Here is a 13,321-nt window from a genome sequence, read left to right on the forward strand (position 1 = left end):
TTCAATCACACGATTTTTTTGCATAACGAAATACTATGAATTGTGATTTATCAGCGATCGGCAAAAATTCGGATAATCAATTACAGCTAAAGCTAAATTTTAAATAACTGAAATTGCTAGACTGATAAAAAAAATGTAATTGCGAATAATGGATCCTTAATGGGATTCTATGATTTTCGGCATGCTTCAACCACTAAGCTATCGGGGGCTATTCAAATAAATGGCAAAACATATATGAATTATACATTTTATCTATTTCTTTTCTCTGCACTCCCGATGTACCTTTTTGTAAAATACAGAAAATTTTTTTTTGTCGAAAATATGTAGTCGCTCTGTTTCGTACCATTTTAAATTTGACTCCGAAAATCAAATTTCCAGCTAAATGTTTCGTTAAGATTGAAAAAAAAATTAAAATTTACAAATTTTTAATTATTTTTAATTTATTAGATTTTTTCATATCTTTTATTTACATTGATGATTTTACAAATGTTTATGTATATCGAAATGTAATTAAATTAAAATTTTAAATTAGACACTGATAATTTTTTTCGTCAACTTTTAAATTAATCGCAGTGTTGAGAAGGAAAATAAATACATTTAAAACAATTACATATAGTAAGATGTAATTTTTCACTAGCAACAATTAGTTATCATTATCTTGACCGATATGAAAGTTTCTTCAAAATTCAAATACTTTAGCGGTAAAGATTTTGAATTAAATTTTCTTGAATGTCAGTTTCTTGTATTTAGAACAAACTTTTAAATAAATGAAAATGTACATTGACCTTAATTCAATAACAAAAAAATTTTGATTTTTCTTTTCTTTTCATGTTGTGCTTCATGCTCGTCTGTTTTCATTGAAATTTGATTTTATAAGAGAAAATATCGAAAAAAAAAGTATTGATTGAATAAAAATTTCAAGGGAAATGGAACATAAATGATCTATGTGTGAAGATATAAAGTCATGAATTTTGGATGTTATGTATATAGAAACATTAAAAGTATAAAGATTGAAGTAGGTATTTATTAAAAGGCATTTTATGTATAAAACTGATACGAAAAATTATCATTAAGGACTGCCTTGCATACTTTCGTCACTCTCAAGGTATGTTACATATGAATCGGTGCTATCGGGATGATGATGTGTATTTGGATCCATAGGAGTAATTTGATTCATTTGGGATGGTGGTCCATGTGGCATATTCATTGACATATCATATCCATGCATCTGTGAATATAAAATAAACAATATTCTAATCAAAATGTCGTCTGAATATCAAAAAATTGTTTCGCGTTGGCCATCTTCTTTAATCGACATTTTTAGCAAAAAGAAGGTAGTTTTTTTTTAATAAAAATAAATATTAAAAAAGACTTAAGAAATAAGAAGCTGAAGAAAAATGAAATAAATAATAAACGAATATGGCAAAAAAGACAAGAAAAGGCAACACAAAAGAGAATAATTAAGAAGAAGACAAGAATTTTTTTCGTTTCTCTTCTGTCACTACTACTGTTGTTGTCAAAATATGAAAAGTATGGCTTACCTGATTAACTAAATGTTGAAATGCAGGTGTGTGATTCATTGAACCATTGCTACCGTCGAGATCAGCATGTAGAGCGAAATCTGAGAGTGCTTTCCACGGTGGCTGATATGATGTAACATCAAGTCCATGAAGGTTCAAAGGTGAATCATGACGTACTGGTGAGCTCGCTACCATCGCAATTCCTTGCATGGATCCATACCCCATTTTTCTGCCTTCCTGTGATTTTTCAAATATAAAACTTAAGTTTATTTCAATTAAATGAACAACATAAATTTTAAATTCAAGAACCATTTAAAAAAGGTAAATAATAATGAATAAGTTCCAGTCAAACTAACCTTTTCTTGTTGCATTTGTATTTTCATTTGAATTGCTTTCTTTTTATCTTTACACCTTTTATTTTGGAACCATACTCGTATCACTCTTGGCGAAAGACCAGTCATCTCAACTAACTGTTCCTTCATCAATGCATCTGGTCTTGCATTTTGTCCATAACATGTTCTATTGAACGAAAATCAATATTGCTAATAAAAAATGCATAAATTATTCATTTAAATTTTTTATACCTTAAAGTATGAAGTTGCTTTTCATTTAGAACTGTTCTCACTCTTGTTGGCTTGCCATCTGAAGGTCCTGAGGGTTTTCGTACACTTTTGTGAGATCCACTTTCACTTTCTGATTCTATTTTTTGAATATTTGAAGAAAAATATTGAAAAAAAAGTTAGAAAATAGACCAATAATGAAAATAACAAAGAAAAGAAATGGAAAAAGAAAAACTGGAAGAAAAAATAAGCATGTGCATGATGATGACTATAGATATTTATTTAGATTTCGATTTTATTTTATAAATATTTGTCGTGAGCGGCAATCTTTGAGGAATACAAAGCGTAGAAGAAAAAAAGAAGACAAAAAGTCAAAACAGAACTATGTTTGAGCTATATAAATACAGAAAGATAAATACTGTATATCAAAAAGTATGTAACCCAATATTGTCATCGATGATTTTTCAACATTTATTTTCGATATATTTATTTAAATAGCTTACCAAAATTTTTCGACATACATAGGAACTTTTTCATTTCATCATACAATTCAAAATGTGAACAAGCGAAAAAAGAGAATTCAGCCGATAACATTGCAATCAATATGTGATAATTACAACTTGTTACGACCTTGTTTGTTTATTTTTAATTTTTTTTTTTTTTTTTTGGGAATACATACAATTTGTGTGTGTTTTGTCGTTTCTTTCAGGTGATTGACAAGTTGATCATATGATTTTTTTTAAAAAATAATTATACGATAACAGGTACGTCTCGTGTAAATTTATATTTTAGTTATAAAAAAATGTGTAGCTATACTTTTCATTAATAAAATGGAATTCATTGTTGTTTAAGAACAGTCACTTTTATACTTGGGGCCGTTCACTTATTACGTAACATAACTCGAAAAATCGACTAAACCTCCACTCTCCATAGCGTAAAAAAAGTAAATCAAAGTGACTGGTTTGGATCCTACTATAAACTGAAGGTCTAGGTTTGAATGCGGTGGGTTGGCGAACCCTCACTCGTTAAACTGTCATTAGCCAGTGCTTAGCTCTGGATCTTTCAGCTCTGAATAGCTAAAGTTTAACAAAATCTCGACCCTCTTACCCACTTCCTCCAAAAGCGTTACTTAATAAGTGAACGACTCCTTTAGTTAAGTGTTGTAAAGTATTAAAACACTCAAAGAGTAGAAGAAAAAGAAGTGATAATAAAAATAAAATTTGCGTAGTTTTTTTCATACTTAATTAACTCATTTAAAAAGTAATTTTTACGATCCATACCCTACCTTAAGCTAGTTAAATTCAAAACATTATAAAACGGTAGAAGAAAAGACAAAAAAAAAACTTTCAATTTTTATGATCATCAACAATAAAATCTTTGTTTCAACACATGCCACATAATATTTTTCTTCCAATTCTTCAGTAATCCATCAATGCGATATCTTTATCATAAATACTGTTTCTTTGATTTTCACGTCAACAGCAAATTTTATACCGAAGTCTCTTAATAAAAGTATATGAAAATTTAAGACATAAAACTAGTTGGGCTGTGGAGACTATTAGCATAAAAAATATTTAGTGCTTGATACGGTTTTTAAAAGTGTAAATTGTCGGCAATTTCTTTTGAAGCATGCAAGTGATTTTTTCACGATTCGATGTTTATTTGAGTTTTGTGAATATTTAGGAAACTGATAATTAAGAAAATATAATAAATAATTAAAAAAATTCACCTGACAATGAGCCAAGTTCACTTGAGTGATTGTTGCTATTGCTTAGCGTAGTAGAATTGTGATTCGAATTGCTATTTACGGTGCTATTGGTGTTTTTATTATTACAATTATTATTATTCAGTAATGCATTGTTATTATTATTATTATTATTGTGTTCTATTGAATTTATATTTGTTTGCGTTGACTTTTCAAGTACGTCATGATCTTCCTTACAATAAAGCGAACCGCCGTCTCTTAAAGCAAACTCGTCACCTTAATAAAAAATATAGAATTAAAATAATCTCAGAAACATTTAATGTTGTTTTTTATTTTATTACCTGGAATCAATTGTCTAGCACATGCTGAACAACGAAAACATTCTATATGATAAATTTTCGTTTTTGCGCGCATAACAAAATCATTTTTGCTAAATGAATTCCCACATTTATCACATTTGGTACCAAATAATCTAACATAATCTCTCTTGCAATAAGTTTTTCCATCACGAACAAAACACGTGCAACTTTCATCTAGAAATTGACGACATTCTTGGCACTTTAGGCATGCTGCATGCCATTCGAGATCAGGTGCTACCCGGAGAATGTACTGGTCATGAATTTGAACTCCGCAACCGACACATAAGGACATTCGTTGTTTCTCTGCAAAACAAATCCAATCAGAAAATTATAAGGATTTTTATGAATTTAAAAAATAATTTAATTAAATTTAAAGCGCCGCTTTCATGAATTGACTTTTATTCGCTCATTTGCCAGAGAATGTATCAGATATGCAAAAAATATTATATACTGAAAATAACTGCCGGTAAATTATCATTTTCATATATGTTCGACAACCTTTTTAAAATTGAAAGCATCAAAAGTGCTTGTATCATGATATTTATAAGTTTATAGGAGCAGTAACAGCAACTGGTTGTTTGTTAAAAAAAAATGTGTATTGAAATGGGCTTTTAAAATCGATTTTTATATCATTAACAAAAGACTTTGACATGTAGCTTAATAGATTGTACAAATCGAGATCGATCACCAGCCAAGGTATGTAAGAGAAGTTGTAAAGGAGATAGACAGAGATGGAGAGAAAGGAAAATAAAACGAAACAAAATTCTCACATACTTTTTATTGCCACAAAGAAGGCACAATCATGTAGGTGTCTTATTTCTCTGTGTGTTTTATAAAATAACAGCAGAAATGAATAAATCTAGCATGAAAAAAAGAAGTCATGAATGAAAATATTTAGAAATAATAAAAGAGATGCCGAAAAAAGGAAGAGAAAAACAATATTTAAATTTGTTTGAAATTTTATTGATTTCACACCTCTTTTAAACAGTCATAAATGAAATTAATAACAATGTAAATTTGTGCTGTAGAAATGAAAATTTTTCAACTTGAAATTGTGTGAAATTATGCTACTGTGAGTCTCATATTAAATAAAACTATAAAAATATGAAAATAATAATAAAATGCGGAACTTTGTGGCAAAAGTGCAATAAAGTTTAATTACTCGCACATTAAAATAAAATTTGAGCTGATAATTTTCCAGATTTTTTTGTCATAATTTACTACACATCTTGTGGAATAAAGTAATTTATGATTCAGATTTTTTTGGATGGTTGCCGAAAGAATCTTAACTTTTCTTCTTCGTACGTAAGAAACAAAATGACTATTTATTAAAAAATAAGCTATACCACACAATACATTGCTTTTTCCCACAAAATTGCTCACTAAGCGCTTATTGATAAGTAAATATTGACACAATTTACTTCCATCTAATACTACGTTTGTTGCATTTTGAATGTCGCGTCGACTATATATAACCAGTTCTTTTGAAAAAATACAAATAAATATGTGTGTAAATCTTTAAGTAAAGTACATTCGTCAAAGCTCCGTTTTCTTAGTTTGTTTAAACAATTATTCAGCATTGAACAAAGTTATTTTCTTCTCATCTATTCCTATTGAAGTGCAAATAATTTTTTCAATATTTTTTTTTTTGTTCTACAGTGCTTGTTGACTTTATAATTTGCATAAATGTTATTGTGAATTGATTTTTACTGATCTTCTAAATAATTAGAAAAAAAAAATTGTTGTCATAAAGATTTAAAGTTCTTTATAAAGGGTCGCACTTTGATGATAAGCCTCTACCGAAACCGCACACATCATACGGTTCATGGCATTTTCAAAAATATTTTGCGGTTGTTCACCATTGATATAAATTCATCTTCTTTTTATCATAAGTATTTTCGCCAGTGTTACTCAAACTATGTTCCGCGACTCAAATAAAACCAAATCGATAACCGAAACATATTCATCGTTCCTTAGATAAGGATTTTATATGTAGGTCACAAATAGTCTTTAAATTTTATTCTACGTTGTCTGCTTAATAGTTTGAGAACCACTGATCTATACGTTGATTACAAACATATTTGCAATCAAAGAACTCGTTCAAATCGATAAAACTAAACCTTAAATAGGAAATTCAATAAGTGTTGAATTCAAAAATAAGAAAGCCAGTGCGAACATAAAGAAAGAAGACAATAAAAAAAGCATCAGAAACAAGAAATTCCAAACACGATAAAGTTTGTTGTTGCGAATATTTTATTGATGCTTTTGCGTACAGTATAAAGGAAAAAATCTGAAAGTCGCGAATATGCGCATTACTATTGTGTATTTTTCGCTTTCAGCTATTGCGGCTAAAGGCAAAAAATGCATGAATATTTAATGAAAATGTATAGATATTTGCACTCTCGTCGATGACTACATTTTTATATTTTCACATCTGGACGAAACAGAAATAAATTCAAATTAAAAGTGAATGTGTGATATTCAAATGTGTATTGCAACGCATTCAGCAATTCATTACAATTAGGTAACAATTTTTCATACCGCAGTAAAAACGATCTTGTTCATTCCATTACAAGCTCGAATAAAGAATTTATTTCCTTTTTCTTGTCTGAATAAAATAAATTTCTTTTAAAACGAGCATGTAATGTGAAAAAACGGAAATTAAAGCTCCGATCCATGCTTGAAAAATATGAAGTTGATAATTTTTCTTGTTCTCATTTCGCACATTTCATGCAATTGTTTTTTACTAATCCCGATCAACACAAATGTTGCCACCACGGTGAAGTGGCTCCTCGAACTTAGAACCAGAACTCGAACTCTTGTTTTCCTCCTTCCTCGTCATCGTGGAAAGCGTACCATTTAAAATAGTGCCGATCGGACTCAAATGAATCAAAAATACCAATTTTTTGATAGATGTCACATAGTATTGCTTATTTACAAAATATGTAGGAATGAAATTTTAAGTTTATGCACTAAAAAGTACTTCAACTCACTCTTCAAAAAGAAGATAATTCTTAATTTTTTATAATGCGTACCACACACGATAGCTATACAATATTTTTTTTAAAAAAAAAACACATGAAGCATTAAGAGTTCGAAATTTTGAAGCATCTGATTTTTATGACCCGAAATGACAAACAACATCTTTGTAACTGCCAACATTTTTCATGCATATATCTAACCATTCATTAATATGATATTTATATTTATGGCTCAAATGGCATCCAGGTGCTTTCAGTCTACAAATCTGTCAAAATATTTTCCTCATAAATCATATTTTTTTTTTCTTCTTTTTTTCATCTTGTTATTAATGAATAGAGCTTCTGAAAAATTTCACGTCAATAAATAGAAGAATATACAGGTATAGAATAATCAATAATTTATTTGATTAATTCATTGTCATATTAATTAAGTCGTTATAATCCACAAAGGAAACGCAATATAGAAGAAAATTATATCAAGATACCAAATCAAGATCTAAAAATTAATTATTCGTGTCGCTTCTGTTGGTGTAATAAATTTTATCCTAAATTTCTCAATGAAATTCAATCTATTGGATCTTCAAAAAAAGTGTAAAAATTTTTAGTTATTTTTTTACAAGCGAAGGCGACAAATTTTACTCTTTTAATATTAAGCAACAGAAAGAGAAAAAAAAACCGAATTTTGCTTTGTTCTGTTCCATCTTCTTCAGGAAGATAGATTCTTGATTCCTCTACTTACGACATAATTGATTGTTTTTTATCGGTTTATTTTATTCACAAACGAAAAACCGCTGGACATTAACATATTTAATGACAGTTATCAGATTTCAAAGAGCCGATAGCTGTTTTGTTTCTTCTTTTCTTTTCTTCTCTGCAGGTATATATGACTCAATAGATTCTCGATTAAATTTTAAGATGAAAAAGGAGTAACGAAGAAAATAAATTTTTAATAAGGTTCTCTTGGTGGCTTTTTAGAGCTTCTGAATAATAAATGTTTCGTTATCACCTTAGATGAAAAGCTATGAGCGCATCGTCTTTTTTATATTCTTTCCCTTCTCACTGTGTTTCATGTTTCGAAAGAATAATTTTTGCATAAAACCTTTTACATTTTTTTATTCTTAATTTTAATTTGCAAGTCTTGTGAATATTTTGTGAAGAAAATTAATTATTCAGTTCAACATTTTTTTCATTCTTTATTAAAATCATCTGCTGAATTTGAATACAAAAAAATTACATAAATTTTCATTTCTTTTTATTTTCGGTAGGTATTTAAAAATCCTTAATATTTCGGAATTATTTAATTTTCTTTGAAAAAGATTTTGAATTTTCTTTTCAAATGTATAAAAAATATTAGTCATCATATTAAATACAGAAGTAAGCAGATAAAGAGCATACTTTCATGATACAGAAATAACACTACGGTACTAACAGCGGTCTCTTTTTCTGTCAGGATGATGAAATAAAATCAAATTATCTTGAAAAGTCTAAAACCTCGCTTTATATGGTCTCCAAAGTCTATATAGAAATCCTAATGAATTCGGAAAATATTTGAAGAATTGTCTTAATTTCTGTTCTATCCAGGGTTAGGTCTTAAGAATTTATATGACTAATGTGGAATAATAAAATCTTGAATATTATGAAATACGAGAATATAACTTCACCATCTATTATTAAAAGCGGGGCTTAGAAAGAGGAATGACAGACTTCCCAGCCAAGGACGTAAGTAAGTTAAGACAGAAATTTTAAAAACAGTAGAAATTTTAAATCGCCCAAATAATTACAATTAATAGAAATATTTATTTTAGCTTTATTCAAAGAATTTCACAACAATTGAAAATTTACCGCAGGACAAGATAGTAATCAAGTTTTGATGGAGTCGAATCTATCTAAAATTTAAAGCTTTAAAAGCATATTAAAATTTTAAAGCAAAAGTAAGTGTGGTTCTGCTTAAATTTTTTTAAAAACGGCCATTTTTTTGGTTCTAAAGTGTTAAGATAGACACCTTGCTTACAGGTTTCGTAAAATGCTACGCGAACATTTGTATGTGCGTGTATGAAAAAAATACATTATTCAACATTTGTGCTTATCTATGCTGAATGATTATGGAAATGAAGACAAATATTTTATTATTTTATTTTTATGTACAAAAAAATAAAAAGAGAAAGAATGAAGAATATCGATTCAATGCAGAGTTTTTTAATATCATTGTTTGCATGCATAAAGGTGGAGTGAGCCGAAGAAATAAGAAAAATTCAATATACTCAAGCAGCTAATCTTTATTTATATTCGAAGACTCCAACTTTAAATAAGGGAGACAGTTTAAAGTTATTTTAAATAATCATCTAAATTTTAAGTTGAATTTGGAGGACTTGCAAATGAAATTTAGAATCAGTAAAAATTGAATAATTTACAAATTTGAATTTTAAAATTTAAAACTTCTGGAAAATTTCACAAAATTAATTCGTATACTAAATAATAACTTCTTATAACGCTGACTTTTAAAAATAAACATTAGGTAGGCATGCTTGTTTGATCAGTAATTTTAAAATTAATTTTTTGGATAAGACCACTAAAATTTTCCAACAAAAGGTGTTTTAAAGATTGTAAATTTGATGCGTAAATTTAAAATTATCACATGCTTAACAATTGAGAACTATTTGGTTTTCTCATTCGTGTTTAATAAAAGAAAATAAAATAACTACTTTTAATATCTTTTTATTATACTTTCAATTATTTGTAATAAGATAAGCACATTATGCTAATAAATAATTTTAAAATTTATTATTTTCTCACTTGATATTCATTTGTCATACAAATAGAGAAGGCAAACAGTGTTTAATATTGGTAATACACACAACTAAATGGTTATTTAATGAGAAATATATTTTGAAGTAAAAAATGAGACTTGAATTTTTAACAAATTAAACCAGAGCTCCAAGTCGACTCAAATTTTATTTGAAGTCGAGCAAACTTTTTAATACAAAATCCGAGTTAACTTCGAGCTCCAAATTAATTAGATTCCATTAGGATTTTGTTTTGTTCCAAAAATTTAGATTTGCTGCGAACTTAGAATCATCTCCAAAAAAAAAAAAAAAAAATAACAAACTTGATCTTTGTTAATTTTTCCATGAGCACTGGCAAAAAGAATCGAGTTACATAGAACGTTGTTGTTTTTCATTAAATACAACAAAAGAGTAAATTTAAAACATTAGAATTGACACATCTGTTTGTTTGTAAATAAAGCAACTTTACATCTATGACAATTTTTTCGAACTGAAACTTGATATTTTTCTCTGTTCTTGGGTTATATGCACTATTCCTTTCATATCATCACCTGGGAGTTTTTCACATTGTCATTCACAATTAGAGCACAAAAAAATATTAAAATAATATGAGGAAATAATTTTTAACTTACTGATATTTGCCGGATGAATTTCAAGTCCAGTTTGATGACAATCAATATCCACATGATGATTCATGACTAGAGACGGTTGAATTCCTCGATGATGATGCATTGATAATTGTTGATGGTGTGCCATTGGGCCACCTTGAATCTCTGCCATTACCATATAGACTCGATTTTTATTATTTATTTATTTAACTCTTTACGCTCATAAAATATTTTGTTGTTTTTAATTAAAAGGCACTGAATAATTATTTTATCATTCACTAATAAATATTTAATTTAATTTCTTTTTCTTTCGAATTTTTGATGAGATTTCCATTTGATTTTTTTTTTCACTATTACTTTTATTCACTATTTTCTTTACAATATACAATATTGTAAATTTAAATTTTTTTCAATTTTTATCCTTTATATCAAAAAAAAAATTATTTTTGTGTTGACACCCAGCGTCTAACTATATTAAAAATTTACGCAAAAAAATTTTCCACAATATTGCAAGAATTGAATAACATCGATTACGCAAAATTATTCAACAGTTCATCAACTTGCCCCATCAAAAGTCATGAAGAAACTAAACTATCGACGGCATTTCGATTCAAATGTAATGCGAGTAGATTTTTGAACAGTCAGTTATCTCACTTGCACACGTATATTGATGCTTAAAGAGAGAACGAGAAGCAACGATGAACGATGATGATTGGACGAGAAAAAGAAGTGTAGACGGTAGTATGAGGCATTTGTTTTCGGTTTCTTTCTTCATCAACTTTTCACTCGTTTGTACGCGCACAGTACTCAAAAGAACAAAAGAATAAAAAAAATTCAAGCAAACAAGTAGAAAAACCTGAAAAACAATCATCGAACATCATGCTCGACATGAACCAGATTTTTCTTCTTACAAATTTTTGTGGGGTCGCATTAACAAAATGGTTGATAACTTTCTTAAGATACTTTGTTTTTGTTGAATTTGCACTTTTTTTGCAACTTTATGCCCTACAAATAATTATTAAAAATCGATAATATTTTTTATCATTGATGATTAAAGCATTAATATTTAATGCCACTGTTTATAAGGAAATTCAACATTTGACTACTCATGAGTGGCTTTTAAAATTAAATTAGATTTAAAAATCCTTAAAAATTTAGTTTTAAAATAAATTTTAAACTTTTTTATAGAATTTGTTGGATATAATAGAATAGAATTTGATTTGGATTTCGATGAACTATGATTTTAAAATGTTATTTTAAGATCTAGAAAAATTCAACAATATTGCTGACAGAAAAACATAAGGTATTTTTAAAAGTTTCTTTTACCCTTTCCACCTCAATAAACTCGTATTCAACTTTCATTCTATATGCGTTGGGGAGAAAAAACCTCTCCAATGTAAATCCTGTGGCATTGGAAAATTTTGTTGGAAAAAGAGCCATTCATGAATTATTTAGTAAGTCAAAATATCATTCATCGATACGAATGAATGTAATATGGGACTAAATTCAGCTCAAAAATTATATGTACATAATAGCAAATGGAGTAATTTTCATTTTCATGAAAACAGGCAACTTTAATATTATGTACTGTACACATCAGGAATTGGAAGAGGATAAAGGGTTCAAAGCATTCACATTGCCCGGTTTATTTTTATTATGACGTTCTCCAGAAAATCGATATCCATTAAAGAAATTAAAAAAGTTGTACTCACAGAAAGAAAGTAAAGGAAAACTTCCCTATTTACGGTTTTTTGCTTACAATCCAAGTTCATGCGTAAAGAGAAGTTCATTCTAGTGATGATTTGACTGAATATACAATTGTATTCATGTCTGTGAATAATTTTTTTATAGACCATAATTAAATATCAACAGGTATTTACATTTCCAAAATGAATTTGTCTGGCGTAATGTTTTCAAAAATAGAACGTATTTATTTTTGCAAGACTAGTTATCATGCGTAACAAAGATATGATATTAAGACATAAAAAGGATATCCAGTTTGAAAATACTACCTGAAGTTTTTTTTTTTAGAAAAATTTAGACAATTCTATGAATGTAAAAGGAACAGTCATGAAGGACGACAAAATAAAACAACTGATGATGGCTCATGTTAAACAAATAAATTCAGTGGTTGAGATTGTTGGCACCACACGATTAGGTAATAAATAGCATATCAATAAAATAATTTTCAAGTCTGTCCATACTTTTATGTGACCATAATAAATTTCTTAAATAAATAAAAAACAAACGGAAGGATAAGATCTATGTCGATGTTCTCGGATTGCAATGCAATCGTTTGGATAACAAATTTTTCAAGACAAGAATTTGTCACTGTACCATCAATCATTTTCCAGCAGGCAACTTCTGACATGATGATCCTCATTAATAATAGCTGAAATAGGTTTACGTTGACAAGATTCACGCAAAACATTGTACAATATTTACAAGCTTGATGAATGGACAGACGGATGGATGGACAACCTCACAGCTTGACAAGAAAAACTTTAGAGAAATATCTCATCTTTCAATGATTCACATCATTTATGTTTTTAATAAATACATACGACCCTTAAAAATATGTTTATATTGAACTTGACATCGAATAGAGACATCAGTCATTATCAGATTAAAATTTTTCTTGTCATATCTCAAATGAAATGTGATGCTTCTTTAAAATTGCCTCGAATATTTTACAGTAACTGTCTTATGCGACATAGACCTGGCGCCTCAAATTCACTTCCGTTTCAGGTTATTATTGACATTTTATGACTCTGTTATTGTTGTTGTTTCACTTGTAATATTTTT

General features: G+C 28.3%; 1 protein-coding gene across 1 annotated transcript; it reads right to left on the reverse strand.

Moving 5' to 3' along the window:
- Window positions 1-637: 637 nt before the first annotated feature.
- On the reverse strand, window positions 638-11,088 carry LOC139090819 (insulin gene enhancer protein isl-1-like). The gene is made up of 7 exons (XM_070640650.1): window positions 10,541-11,088; window positions 4,127-4,447; window positions 3,810-4,061; window positions 2,105-2,219; window positions 1,877-2,039; window positions 1,542-1,757; window positions 638-1,228 (listed from the first exon to the last, which is right to left on the reverse strand). The coding sequence occupies exons 1-7, from the start codon at window positions 10,692-10,694 to the stop codon at window positions 1,070-1,072; spliced, it is 1,380 nt and encodes a 459-aa protein (XP_070496751.1). The 5' UTR covers window positions 10,695-11,088; the 3' UTR covers window positions 638-1,069.
- Window positions 11,089-13,321: the final 2,233 nt, after the last annotated feature.

This window comes from Chironomus tepperi, unplaced genomic scaffold, assembly GCF_022539635.2.
Source record: "Chironomus tepperi strain 1889 unplaced genomic scaffold, CSIRO-AGI_Ctep_v1 contig_219, whole genome shotgun sequence".
NCBI lineage: Eukaryota > Metazoa > Arthropoda > Insecta > Diptera > Chironomidae > Chironomus > Chironomus tepperi.

Coding starts and splice junctions, on each gene's coding strand:
- LOC139090819 (XM_070640650.1), bottom strand. CDS start 10,694: ATGGTAATGGCAGAGATTCAAGGTGGCCCAATGGCACACCATCAACAA. Junction 4,448..10,540: donor AATTCATCCGGCAAATATCA/GTAAGTTAAAAA, acceptor TTTGTTTTGCAG/AGAAACAACGAATGTCCTTA. Junction 4,062..4,126: donor TGCTAGACAATTGATTCCAG/GTAATAAAATAA, acceptor TTTTTTATTAAG/GTGACGAGTTTGCTTTAAGA.